Below are 14,069 nucleotides of genomic sequence, written 5' to 3' on the forward strand. Positions count from 1 at the left end.
AACCATGGTGTTCTACATCACCATGTTACACTCGGGCCATATAACACCCAGCACCTTCTAACATTTATTGCCAATCTAAGAGATATTTTATTTGAGCAGCAGGTTCAAGAGCAGCAGGGTCAAGAGCTAAATGAGAATCCCATCCCCACCTATGTGATAGTGTGGGACAATGTCAGTTTCCACCGAGCTGCTCAGGTAAGGGAATGGTTTAACATCAATGGGCAGTTTATGAACTTGTACCTCCCTCCATACTCGCCTTTCCTGAATCCGATTGAGGAGTTTTTCTCCTCTTGGAGATGGAAAGTGTATGATAGACAACCCTACACCAGAGTAAATCTGCTGCAAGCCATGGATTTAGCCTGTGGTGATATAGGTGAGGAATCATGTCAGGGCTGGATAGGGCACACAAGAGGCTTCTTCCCCCGTTGCCTCAGGAGGGACAATATTGCTTGTGATGTCGACGAAGTGCTCTGGCCTGACCCAGCCCAAAGACAAGAAGAAGCACATTGATCACATGTTTACTCCTTTGATTTTTGTCCCTTTTAGTATTGTATACTGTAGTACAATGCATTGTAGGCTGTATACTGTACAATGGACAAATTGTATGGCACTGGACATTGTGCTTTCCATTTATTAACAGTACTGACTCCTCAATAGATTTTGACTGGTTGCAGGTTCATATCAACAAAGAACAAGAATTACAGTATCACAGAGAAAGGACAAGTTTGTGAGATGCAGGGTACAGTACTGTAAAAATAGGGGTACAAGGAGGAGGAAGAACAAAAAACAAAATTGCAAAAAGCAAAGCAGAGTAGTAATTTCTGATCAATGTTGAGCTACTATGATAGAACATGTTTTCGTTCACCAAAAGACAATGATGGAAAAATATGAATCTTTTTTAGATGAAAAATGTACTTCTCCCTGAGAATTGTATGTTTTGAACAATGTGTTTTCTATTTTTCGGTGTATTGTTTACTGACTGCTTGAGAGTGTATATCATTTTGATCACTTTGTTTATGATTTGAGAGCAGTGTTTGATTTTGAACACAGGTAAAACTGTTTTGAGGCGAATGTTTCATTTTGCGAGAGGAGTCAGAGGTTTTGTAAATAGTGCTTGAAGATGAGGTTTTGTGTTTAATGTTTTCAGGAAATGGAGCAAGGTTTCAGAAATTGTGTTTTAGCAATTGAGAAAAACTGTAATACAGTTCTCTTCTCAAAACTAAAATATGTTACTGCATGCTAGAAAATATGCAAATGCATGCTAGAACACGTCAATAGGATCTCGCTAGATCGTGCTTGGCTCTGCCCACCTCCTTGCTTGTTCTGTCCACTATGACCCATTTGTTCCCATTTGAAATGACGGGCTGTGGTCGATCTTGGTTTAGTTATAGAAATCTTCGGTCATGTCCATTCTACTATTCTAATTCCTATGCGCAGACAGTGAGCAGACAAACCAGACAGACTACGTCACCCGTTGTAATGCTCAATCTTCAACAGATCTCTCTCACTCACCTTGTAGACGTGTCTCCAGTTCTTGCCGTGGTCGTTGAGTCGTTTCCACACCATGCTCATGATCTCAGAGAAGGCCACTACGTTGTAGGTCAGGTCTGCTATCTCTGACATCAGAGAGCTGCTGGGGCCCCATGGGTCATTGGACGTCGCCTCCCGCACCTGGAGGGGAGAAGAGAGACCAGGGACAGGGATGGGGGGGAGAAGAGAGACCAGGGACAAAGGGGGGGAGGGGGAAGAGAGACAGGGGAGAGACCAGGGACAGGTTTTTTATTTAACTAGGAGAGACTTATTTTTTTTACCTTTATTTAACTAGGCAAGTCAGTTAAGAACAAATTCTTATTTACAATGACAGCCTAGGAACAGTGGGTTAACCTGTTGGGGCTAGGGGGCAGTATTTGCACGGCCGGATTAAAAACGTACCCGATTTAATCTGGTTACTACTCCTGCCCAGTAACTAGAATATGCATATAATTAGTAGATTTGGATAGAAAACACTCTAAAGTTTCTAAAACTGTTTGAATGGTGTCTGTGAGTATAACAGAACGCATATGGCAGGCCAAAACCTGAGAAGATTCCATGCAGGAAGTGGAAATCTGATTTGTGGAATCACCTTCAACACTTTGCCTATGAAACACACCGTGAGTTAGGATTCATTTAGCTTTCCACTAGATGTCAACAGTCTTTACAAAGTGGTTTGAGTCTTCTCCGGTAGAAACTGACCGAACGAGAGGCCTGGAAAGTTGGTCATAGGGGGAGGGAAATTACTACTATGACGCGGGCGCCCGTGGGTACTCTTTCGTTCCGAAACGTTTAGTAAGACAATGCAATCGTCCGCCTTGAATATTATTGAAGCTCTGATTGAAAAAGGCCCTAAAGATTTATGTTATACAACGTTTGACATGTTTGAACGAACGTAAATATATATTTTTTGCACATTCGTGATGACAAGTCCCGCGCGCTTCAGTACATTATGAGTAGCCTTCGGAATGCGCTAACAAGAAGGAGCTATTGGGACATAAATTAACTTTTTCGAACAAAACTACATTTGTTGTGGACCTGGGATTCCTGGAAGTGCCTTCTGATGAAGATAATCAAAGGTAAGGGAATATTTACAATAGTATATTTGATTTTAGATGGTTCCAAGATGGCGCTAACCTGTATCGCCTAGCCTATTTTTCTGAGCATAGCACCTCGTTTATTGCGAAGTGTGATTTCCCAGTAAAGTTATTTTTAAATCTGGCAATGCGGTTGCATTCACGAGATGTTAATCTATAATTCTTTGAATGACAATATTACATTTTAACAATGTTTTCGAATAGTAATATTGTAAATTGTAGCGCCGATTCACCGGAAGCATTTGAGGGAAAATATTTTCTGAACGTCACACGCCGATGTAAAATGCTGTTTTTATATATAAATATGAACTTTATCGAACAAAAAATGCATGTATTGTGTAACATGATGTCCTAAGAGTGTCATCTGATGAAGATTGTCAAAGGTTAGTGCTGCATTTAGCTATGTTTTGGGTATTTGTGATGCATGCTAGTTGCTTTGAAAATGGCAGTGTGATTATTTTGGGCTGAGTACTCTCCTAACATAATCTAATGTTTTGCTTTTGCTGTAAAGCCTTTTTGAAATCGGACAACGTGGTTAGATTCAGGAGAGGTGTATCTATAAAATGGTGTAAAATAGTCATATGTTTGAGAAATTGAAGTTATAGCATTTATGAGGTATTTGTTTTTCGCGCGACGCGATTCCACTGGCTGTTGACTAGGGTGGGACGCAAGGTTCCCAGACAGGTTAACTGCCTTGTTCAGGGGCAGAACGACAGATTTGTACCTTGTCAGCTCGGGGATTCGATCGAGCAACCTTTCGGTTACTGGTCCAACGCTCTAACCACTAGGCTACCTGACGCCCCAAAAGCAGTCAACAATCTAAGGTGTGATTTATTGATCAATGAATTGATTAAATCAACTGGTAGTTTATATCAAGACAGACTATTCATTCCCGTGGCAAGCTCAAGCCAACAAAATATATTACGATACAAAGCTCACGACTAAACATGTAAAAACAGACAGAACAATTATGCAAAGTACTTTAATCAAATGAAGCCATGATAAGTCCACAGCCGTGATCGTAGGTCACCTTAACTGATGATCTCTCCTACTCTGTGTGTGTGGAGAGGATGTGATGATAAACAGGCTGGACAGAACCATCATGATGAATGGATAACATGACTACATTAACCCAGATAGCGAGAGGTGGAGATACAGGGAGTACACAGTGGAATGTATTATTTAATAAGTACCAATAGTTAAGAGAAGTCAAGACAGAAGTAAGGGAGGAGAGGAAGAAGGAGTTGGAGAGGGAGGAAGCCGAGGAGGAGGAGAATGAGGTGAGATAGCCTTGAAAGAAGTGGTGAGGAAAGGAAGAAGAGGACAATGGGAAACAGAAGAAGAAAAAAATAAAGAGGTGTGAGGGTGGAAAAGTGGTCGGAGAGGAAGAGAGAAAAGAAAGAGGACGAGCGAACCTTGATCTCGGCCTCTGAGAAGTTGTGGACAATGTTCTTCACTTGTCGCCGTAGTGATGAGGTCGACATGGCAACCGTCTGGCTGTCGGGTTCCACGAAAAATCTGACCCACACAGAGAAAGAGAGTGGTTGTAAAACAGTTAATACAACACAAAACAAATAGCAGCCAGGGCAAAGTGTACAGTGAGTTAATACAGAGAGAGAGGAGAGTAGCCAAACTGAGGAAAAAAAACAAGTAGAGAAAAAGAAAGCAGCAACAGAGAGAGAGAGCGACATCGAGAGAGAGACATCAAGAGACAATCGAGAGAGAGAGAGAGAGAGAGAGAGAGAGAGAGAGAGGAAGAGAGAGATCGCGAGAGAGAGGGAGAGAAAGACAACGAGAGGAGAGACTTCGAGAGAAAGACAACGAGAGGAGAGAGACTTCGAGAGAGAGAGACAACGAGAGGAGAGAGACTTCGAGAGAGAGAAAAGGAGAGAGACAGAGACTTCGAGAGAGAGAAAAGGAGAGAGACAGAGACTTCGAGAGAGAGAAAAGGAGAGAGACAGAGACTTCGAGAGAGAGAAGGAGAGAGACAGACTTCGAGAGAGAGAAGGAGAGAGAGGAGAGGGAGAGAGACAGAGAGACATCGAGACAGAGACAGACATCGAGAGAGAGAGAGAGAGAGAGACAGACATCGAGAGAGACATCGAGAGAGAGAGACAGATATCGAGAGAGAGAGAGAGAGAGACAGACATCGAGAGAGACATCGAGAGAGAGAGACAGATATCGAGAGAGAGAGAGAGAGAGACAGACATCGAGATCGAGAGAGAGAGACAGACATCGAGATCGAGAGAGACAGACATCGACATCGAGAGAGAGAGAGACATCGAGAGAGAGAGACATCGAGAGAGATCGAGAGAGAGAGACATCGAGAGAGAGAGAGATAGAGAGAGAGAGAGAGAGACATCGAGAGACATCAGAGAGAGAGAGAGACATCGAGAGAGAGAGAGAGACATCGAGAGAGAGAGAGAGACATCGAGAGAGAGAGAGAGAGACATCGAGAGAGAGAGAGAGACATCGAGAGAGAGAGAGAGACATCGAGAGAGAGAGAGACATCGAGAGAGAGAGAGAGACATCGAGAGAGAGAGAGAGAGACATCGAGAGAGAGAGAGAGACACATCGAGAGACAGACATCGAGAGAGAGAGAGACAGACATCGAGAGAGAGAGAGAGAGAGACATCGAGAGAGATCGAGAGAGAGAGAGACATCGAGAGAGACATCGAGAGAGATCGAGAGAGAGACATCGAGAGAGATCGAGAGAGAGAGAGACATCGAGAGAGATCGAGAGAGAGAGAGACATCGAGAGAGACATCGAGAGAGAGAGAGAGAGAGAGAGAGACATCGAGAGAGAGAGAGAGAGAGACATCGAGAGAGAGAGAGAGAGAGAGAGAGAGAGACATCGAGAGAGAGAGAGAGACAGACATCGAGAGAGAGAGAGAGAGAGAGAGAGAGAGAGAGAGAGAGAGACATCGAGAGAGAGAGAGAGAGACAGACATCGAGAGAGAGAGAGAGAGAGAGAGATCGAGAGAGATAGAGAGATCGAGACAGACATCGAGAGATCGAGAGACAGACATCGAGAGAGATCGAGAGAGAGAGAGACATCGAGAGAGAGAGAGAGAGAGACATCGAGAGAGAGAGAGAGAGAGAGAGACATCGAGAGAGAGAGAGACATCGAGAGAGAGAGAGAGACATCGAGAGAGAGAGAGAGACATCGAGAGAGAGAGAGAGAGAGAGAGACATCGAGAGAGAGAGAGACATCGAGAGAGAGAGAGAGAGAGAGAGACATCGAGAGAGATCGAGAGAGAGAGAGAGAGAGAGAGACATCGAGAGAGAGAGAGACATCGAGAGAGATCGAGAGAGAGAGAGAGAGAGAGAGAGATACATCGAGAGAGATCGAGACATCGAGAGACATCGAGAGAGATCGAGAGAGAGAGAGACATCTCGAGAGAGAGAGAGAGAGAGACATCGAGAGAGAGAGAGAGACATCGAGAGAGAGAGAGAGAGAGAGACATCGAGAGAGAGAGAGAGAGACGAGAGATCGAGAGAGAGAGAGAGAGAGAGAGACATCGAGAGAGAGAGAGATCGAGAGAGAGAGAGAGAGAGACAGACATCGAGAGAGAGAGAGACAGACATCAGAGAGAGAGAGAGAGAGAGAGACAGACATCGAGAGAGAGAGAGACAGACATCGAGAGAGATCGAGAGAGAGAGACACAGACATCGAGAGAGAGAGAGAGAGAGAGACAGACAGAGAGAGAGAGAGACAGACATCGAGAGAGAGAGAGAGAGATCGAGAGAGACATCGAGAGAGACATCGAGAGAGAGAGAGACAGACATCGAGAGAGATAGAGAGACAGACATCGAGAGAGAGAGAGAGAGAGAGAGAGAGACAGACATCGAGAGAGAGAGAGAGAGAGACACATCGAGAGAGAGAGAGAGAGACATCGAGAGAGAGACATCGAGAGAGAGAGAGAGACATCGAGAGAGACATCGAGAGAGAGAGAGAGACATCGAGAGAGAGAGAGAGAGACATCGAGAGAGAGAGAGACATCGAGAGAGAGAGAGACAGACATCGAGAGAGAGAGAGACAGACATCGAGAGAGAGAGAGACAGACATCGAGAGAGAGAGAGAGAGACATCGAGAGAGAGAGAGAGACATCGAGAGAGAGAGAGAGACATCGAGAGAGAGAGAGAGAGACATCGAGAGAGAGAGAGAGAGAGACATCGAGAGAGAGAGAGAGACATCGAGAGAGAGAGAGAGAGACATCGAGAGAGAGAGAGAGAGACATCGAGAGAGAGAGAGAGAGAGACATCGAGAGAGAGAGAGAGAGACATCGAGAGAGAGAGAGACATCGAGAGAGAGAGAGAGAGACATCGAGAGAGAGAGAGACATCGAGAGAGAGAGAGAGACATCGAGAGAGAGAGACATCGAGAGAGAGAGAGACATCGAGAGAGAGAGAGAGACAGAGAGAGAGAGAGACATCGAGAGAGAGAGAGAGACATCGAGAGAGAGAGAGAGAGAGAGAGAGAGAGAGAGACATCGAGAGAGAGAGAGACATCGAGAGAGAGAGAGAGACATCGAGAGAGAGAGACATCAGAGAGAGAGAGACATCGAGAGAGAGAGACATCGAGAGAGAGAGAGAGAGAGAGACATCGAGAGAGAGAGAGACATCGAGAGAGAGAGACATCGAGAGAGAGAGAGACATCGAGAGAGAGAGAGATCGAGAGAGATCGAGAGAGAGAGAGAGATCGAGAGAGATAGAGAGATCGAGACAGACATCGAGAGAGAGAGAGAGATAGAGAGATCGAGACAGACATCGAGAGAGAGAGAGAGACATCGAGAGAGAGACATCGAGAGAGATCGAGAGAGAGAGAGAGAGAGACATCGAGAGAGAGAGAGAGAGAGAGAGAGACAGACATCGAGAGAGAGAGAGAGACAGACATCGAGAGAGAGAGAGAGAGAGAGAGATCGAGAGAGAGAGAGAGATCGAGACAGACATCGAAGAGAGAGAGAGACATCGAGAGAGATCGAGAGACAGACATCGAGAGAGATCGAGAGAGAGAGACAGACATCGAGAGAGAGAGAGAGAGAGAGAGATCGAGAGAGACAGACATCGAGAGAGAGAGAGAGACAGACATCGAGAGAGATAGAGAGAGAGAGAGATCGAGAGAGACATCGAGAGAGACATCGAGAGAGACATCGAGAGAGACATCGAGAGAGAGAGAGACAGACATCGAGAGAGATAGAGAGACAGACATCGAGAGAGAGAGAGAGAGAGAGAGACAGACATCGAGAGAGAGAGAGAGAGACATCGAGAGAGAGAGAGAGACATCGAGAGAGAGAGAGAGACATCGAGAGAGAGAGAGACATCGAGAGAGAGAGAGAGAGAGAGAGAGAGAGAGAGAGACATCGAGAGAGAGAGAGACGAGAGAGAGAGAGACAGACATCGAGAGAGAGAGAGACAGACATCGAGAGAGAGAGAGACAGACATCGAGAGAGAGAGAGACAGACATCGAGAGAGAGAGAGACAGACATCGAGAGAGAGAGAGACAGACATCAGAGAGAGAGAGAGAGAGAGACATCGAGAGAGAGAGAGAGAGACATCGAGAGAGAGAGACAGACACGAGAGAGAGAGAGAGAGACATCGAGAGAGAGAGAGACAGACATCGAGAGAGAGAGAGACATCGAGAGAGAGAGAGAGAGAGAGACATCGAGAGAGAGAGAGAGAGACATCGAGAGAGAGAGAGAGAGAGACATCGAGAGAGAGAGAGAGAGACATCGAGAGAGAGAGACATCAGAGAGAGAGAGAGACATCGGAGAGAGAGAGACATCGAGAGAGAGAGAGAGAGACATCGAGAGAGAGAGAGAGACGAGAGAGAGAGAGAGACATCGAGAGAGAGAGAGAGACATCGAGAGAGAGAGAGAGACATCGAGAGAGAGAGAGACATCGAGAGAGAGAGAGAGAGAGAGACATCGAGAGAGAGAGAGAGAGAGAGACATCGAGAGAGAGAGAGAGAGAGAGACATCGAGAGAGAGAGAGAGAGACATCGAGAGAGAGAGAGAGAGGAGACATCGAGAGAGAGAGAGACATCGAGAGAGAGAGAGACATCGAGAGAGAGAGAGAGACATCGAGAGAGAGAGAGAGACATCGAGAGAGAGAGAGACATCGAGAGAGAGAGAGAGACATCGAGAGAGAGAGAGACATCGAGAGAGAGAGAGAGAGAGACATCGAGAGAGAGAGACGAGAGAGAGAGAGAGAGAGATCGAGAGAGAGAGACATCGAGAGAGAGAGAGAGAGACATCGAGAGAGAGAGAGAGAGAGAGAGAGAGACATCGAGAGAGAGAGAGAGACATCGAGAGAGAGAGAGAGACATCGAGAGAGAGAGAGAGAGAGAGAGAGAGCAGACATCGAGAGAGAGAGAGAGACGAGAGAGAGAGAGAGACAGACATCGAGAGAGAGAGAGAGACAGACATCGAGAGAGAGAGAGAGAGAGAGAGAGACATCGAGAGAGAGAGAGAGAGAGAGACATCGAGAGAGAGAGAGAGAGACATCGAGAGAGAGAGAGAGAGACATCGAGAGAGAGAGAGAGAGAGAGAGAGACATCGAGAGAGAGAGAGAGAGAGAGACATCGAGAGAGAGAGAGAGATAGAGAGAGAGAGACATCAGAGAGAGAGAGACATCGAGAGAGAGAGAGACATCGAGAGAGAGAGAGAGAGAGAGAGACATCGAGAGAGAGAGAGACAGACATCGAGAGAGAGAGAGAGAGCATCGAGAGAGAGAGACATCGAGAGAGAGAGAGAGAGAGAGCAGACATCGAGAGAGAGAGAGAGAGAGACATCGAGAGAGAGAGAGAGACATCGAGAGAGAGAGACATCGAGAGAGAGAGAGAGACATCGAGAGAGAGAGAGAGACATCGAGAGAGAGAGAGAGAGAGAGAGACAGAGAGAGAGAGAGAGAGACATCGCGAGAGAGAGAGAGAGAGACATCGAGAGAGAGAGAGAGAGAGAGAGACATCGAGAGAGAGAGAGAGAGAGAGAGACAGAGAGAGAGAGAGACATCGAGAGAGAGAGAGAGAGACATCGAGAGAGAGAGAGAGAGAGAGAGAGAGAGAGACATCGAGAGAGAGAGAGACATCGAGAGAGAGAGAGAGAGACATCGAGAGAGAGAGAGAGACATCGAGAGAGAGAGAGAGAGAGACATCGAGAGAGAGAGAGACATCGAGAGAGAGAGAGAGAGAGACACATCGAGAGAGAGAGAGACATCGAGAGAGAGAGAGAGACATCGAGAGAGAGAGAGAGAGAGAGAGAGAGAGACATCGAGAGAGAGAGAGAGAGACATCGAGAGAGAGAGAGAGAGAGACATCGAGAGAGAGAGAGAGAGAGACATCGAGAGAGAGAGAGAGAGAGACATCGAGAGAGAGAGAGACATCGAGAGAGAGAGAGAGAGAGACATCGAGAGAGAGAGAGACAGACATCGAGAGAGAGAGAGAGAGACATCGAGAGAGAGAGAGAGAGACATCGAGAGAGAGAGAGAGACATCGAGAGAGAGAGAGAGACATCGAGAGAGAGAGAGAGAGACACATCGAGAGAGAGAGAGAGAGACATCGAGAGAGAGAGAGAGACACGAGAGAGAGAGAGACATCGAGAGAGAGAGAGAGAGACATCGAGAGAGAGAGAGAGACGAGAGAGAGACATCGAGAGAGAGACATCGAGAGAGAGACATCGAGAGAGAGACATCGAGAGAGAGAGACATCGAGAGAGAGAGACATCGAGAGAGAGAGACATCGAGAGAGAGAGAGACATCGAGAGAGAGAGAGAGAGACATCGAGAGAGAGAGACACAGAGAGAGACAGACATCGAGAGAGATCGAGAGACAGACATCGAGAGAGAGAGAGACACCGAGAGAGACAGAGAGAGAGAGAGAGAGACATCGAGAGAGAGAGAGAGAGACGAGAGAGAGAGAGAGACATCGAGAGAGAGAGAGAGACATCGAGAGAGAGAGAGAGAGACATCGAGAGAGAGAGACATCGAGAGAGAGAGAGAGACATCGAGAGAGAGAGAGAGACATCGAGAGAGAGAGAGAGAGACATCGAGAGAGAGAGAGACATCGAGAGAGAGAGAGAGAGACATCGAGAGAGAGAGAGAGAGAGAGAGAGAGAGAGACATCGAGAGAGAGAGAGAGACATCGAGAGAGAGAGAGAGAGAGAGACATCGAGAGAGAGAGAGACATCGAGAGAGAGAGAGAGAGAGAGACATCGAGAGAGAGAGAGAGAGAGACATCGAGAGAGAGAGAGAGAGAGAGAGAGAGACGAGAGAGAGAGAGAGAGACGAGAGAGAGAGAGAGACAGACATCGAGAGAGAGAGAGAGAGACAGAGAGAGAGAGACATCGAGAGAGAGAGAGAGACGAGAGAGAGAGAGAGAGAGAGAGACAGAGAGAGAGAGAGAGAGAGACATCGAGAGAGAGAGAGAGAGAGAGAGAGAGAGAGAGAGACATCGAGAGAGAGAGAGAGAGACATCGAGAGAGAGAGAGACATCGAGAGAGAGAGAGAGAGAGAGAGAGAGAGAGAGACATCGAGAGAGAGACAGAGAGAGAGAGAGACATCGAGAGAGAGAGAGAGACATCGAGAGAGAGAGACACGAGAGAGAGAGACATCGAGAGAGAGAGACAGAGAGAGAGACAGAGAGAGAGACATCGAGAGAGAGAGACATCGAGAGAGAGAAGAGAGAGAGACATCGAGAGAGAGAGAGAGAGAGAGACATCGAGAGAGAGAGAGAGAGAGACATCGAGAGAGAGAGAGAGAGACATCGAGAGAGAGAGAGAGAGAGAGAGAGAGACATCGAGAGAGAGAGAGAGAGAGAGACAGACATCGAGAGAGAGAGAGAGAGAGAGAGAGACAGACATCGAGAGAGAGAGAGAGACAGACATCGAGAGAGAGAGAGAGAGACATCGAGAGAGAGAGAGAGAGAGAGACGAGAGAGAGAGAGAGAGAGACATCGAGAGAGAGAGAGAGAGAGAGAGAGAGACACGAGAGAGAGAGAGAGAGAGAGAGAGAGACATCGAGAGAGAGAGAGAGAGAGAGACATCGAGAGAGAGAGAGAGAGAGACAGAGAGAGAGAGAGAGAGAGACATCGAGAGAGAGAGAGAGAGAGAGAGAGACATCGAGAGAGAGAGAGAGAGAGAGACGAGAGAGAGAGAGAGAGAGACACGAGAGAGAGAGAGACATCGAGAGAGAGAGAGAGAGAGAGAGAGAGAGACATCGAGAGAGAGAGAGACATCGAGAGAGAGAGAGAGAGAGACATCGAGAGAGAGAGAGAGAGACATCGAGAGAGAGAGAGAGAGAGACATCGAGAGAGAGAGAGAGAGAGACATCGAGAGAGAGAGAGAGAGAGACATCGAGAGAGAGAGAGAGAGACATCGAGAGAGAGAGAGAGACATCGAGAGAGAGAGAGAGAGAGACATCGAGAGAGAGAGAGAGAGACATCGAGAGAGAGAGAGAGAGAGACAGAGAGAGAGAGAGACATCGAGAGAGAGAGAGAGAGAGAGAGAGAGACATCGAGAGAGAGAGAGAGAGACATCGAGAGAGAGAGAGAGAGAGAGAGACATCGAGAGAGAGAGAGACAGAGAGAGAGAGAGAGACATCGAGAGAGAGAGAGAGAGAGACATCGAGAGAGAGAGAGAGAGACATCGAGAGAGAGAGAGACACGAGAGAGAGAGAGACAGAGAGAGAGAGAGACATCGAGAGAGAGAGAGAGAGAGACAGTCGAGAGAGAGAGAGAGAGAGACATCGAGAGAGAGAGACATCGAGAGAGAGAGAGAGACACGAGAGAGAGAGAGACATCGAGAGAGAGAGAGAGAGACACGAGAGAGAGAGACACGAGAGAGAGAGAGACATCGAGAGAGAGAGAGACATCGAGAGAGAGAGAGAGAGAGACATCGAGAGAGAGAGAGAGAGAGACATCGAGAGAGAGAGAGAGAGAGAGAGAGAGAGAGAGACATCGAGAGAGAGAGAGAGAAGAGAGAGAGAGAGACATCGAGAGAGAGAGAGAGAGAGAGAGACATCGAGAGAGAGAGAGAGACAGAGAGAGAGAGAGACATCGAGAGAGAGAGAGAGAGACATCGAGAGAGAGAGAGAGAGAGACATCGAGAGAGAGAGAGAGAGAGAGAGAGAGAGAGAGAGAGAGAGAGAGAGACAGAGAGAGAGAGAGAGAGAGAGAGAGAGACAGACATCGAGAGAGAGAGAGAGAGAGAGACATCGAGAGAGAGAGAGAGAGAGAGAGAGAGAGAGAGAGATCGAGAGAGAGAGAGAGAGAGATCGAGAGAGAGAGAGAGAGAGAGACATCGAGAGAGAGAGAGAGAGAGACATCGAGAGAGAGAGAGACATCGAGAGAGAGAGAGACACGAGAGAGAGAGAGAGAGAGACATCGAGAGAGAGAGAGAGAGAGAGAGAGAGAGAGACATCGAGAGAGAGATACGAGAGAGAGAGAGACATCGAGAGAGAGAGAGCAAAGAGAGAGAGACATCGAGAGAGAGAGACAGAGAGAGAGACAGAGAGAGAGACATCGAGAGAGAGAGACAGAGAGAGAGAGAGAGACATCGAGAGAGAGAGAGAGAGAGACATCGAGAGAGAGAGAGAGAGAGACATCGAGAGAGAGAGAGAGAGAGAGAGAGAGAGAGAGACATCGAGAGAGAGAGAGAGAGACATCGAGAGAGAGAGAGAGAGAGAGAGACATCGAGAGAGAGAGAGAGAGACATCGAGAGAGAGAGAGAGAGACATCGAGAGAGAGAGAGAGAGAGAGACATCGAGAGAGAGAGAGAGAGAGAGACATCGAGAGAGAGAGAGAGAGAGACATCGAGAGAGAGAGAGAGAGACACGAGAGAGAGAGAGAGAGAGAGAGAGAGACATCGAGAGAGAGAGAGAGAGAGAGAGACATCGAGAGAGAGAGAGAGAGACATCGAGAGAGAGAGAGAGAGAGACATCGAGAGAGAGAGAGAGAGAGAGAGAGAGAGAGAGACAGAGAGAGAGAGAGAGACAGACATCGAGAGAGAGAGAGAGACAGACATCGAGAGAGAGAGAGAGACAGACATCGAGAGAGAGAGAGAGAGACATCGAGAGAGAGAGAGAGAGAGAGAGAGAGAGAGACATCGAGAGAGAGAGAGACATCGAGAGAGAGAGAGACATCGAGAGAGAGAGAGAGAGACATCGAGAGAGAGAGAGAGAGAGACATCGAGAGAGAGAGACATCGAGAGAGAGAGAGACATCGAGAGAGAGAGAGAGACATCGAGAGAGAGAGAGAGAGACATCGAGAGAGAGAGAGACACATCGAGAGACAGACATCGAGAGAGAGAGAGAGAGAGAGAGAGACAGCGAGAGAGAGAGAGAGAGACAGCGAGAGAGAGAGAGAGAGAGAGAGAGAGAGAGAGAGACATGAGAGAGAGAGACATCGAGAGAGAGAGAGAGAGAGAGAGACATCGAGAGAGAGAGAGAGA

The 14,069-nt window shown here is 47.4% G+C and overlaps 1 protein-coding gene across 4 annotated transcripts in view; it reads right to left on the reverse strand.

The window, feature by feature from the left end:
* LOC106605818 (epsin-1) overlaps nucleotides 1-14,069 on the reverse strand; it is an 84,072-nt gene that overhangs the window by 11,365 nt on the left and 58,638 nt on the right. For all 4 annotated transcript variants that reach the window (XM_045699928.1, XM_045699930.1, XM_045699935.1 and 1 more), the window contains exons 2-3: nucleotides 4,043-4,145; nucleotides 1,513-1,671 (exon numbers count right to left, since the gene is read on the reverse strand). In XM_045699928.1, the coding sequence (XP_045555884.1) occupies nucleotides 1,513-1,671; nucleotides 4,043-4,111 (228 nt within the window). In that variant the 5' untranslated portion in view covers nucleotides 4,112-4,145. The remainder of the gene's footprint in view (nucleotides 1-1,512; nucleotides 1,672-4,042; nucleotides 4,146-14,069) is intronic.

Source organism: Salmo salar, chromosome ssa02 (assembly GCF_905237065.1).
Source record: "Salmo salar chromosome ssa02, Ssal_v3.1, whole genome shotgun sequence".
Taxonomy (NCBI): Eukaryota; Metazoa; Chordata; class Actinopteri; order Salmoniformes; family Salmonidae; genus Salmo; species Salmo salar.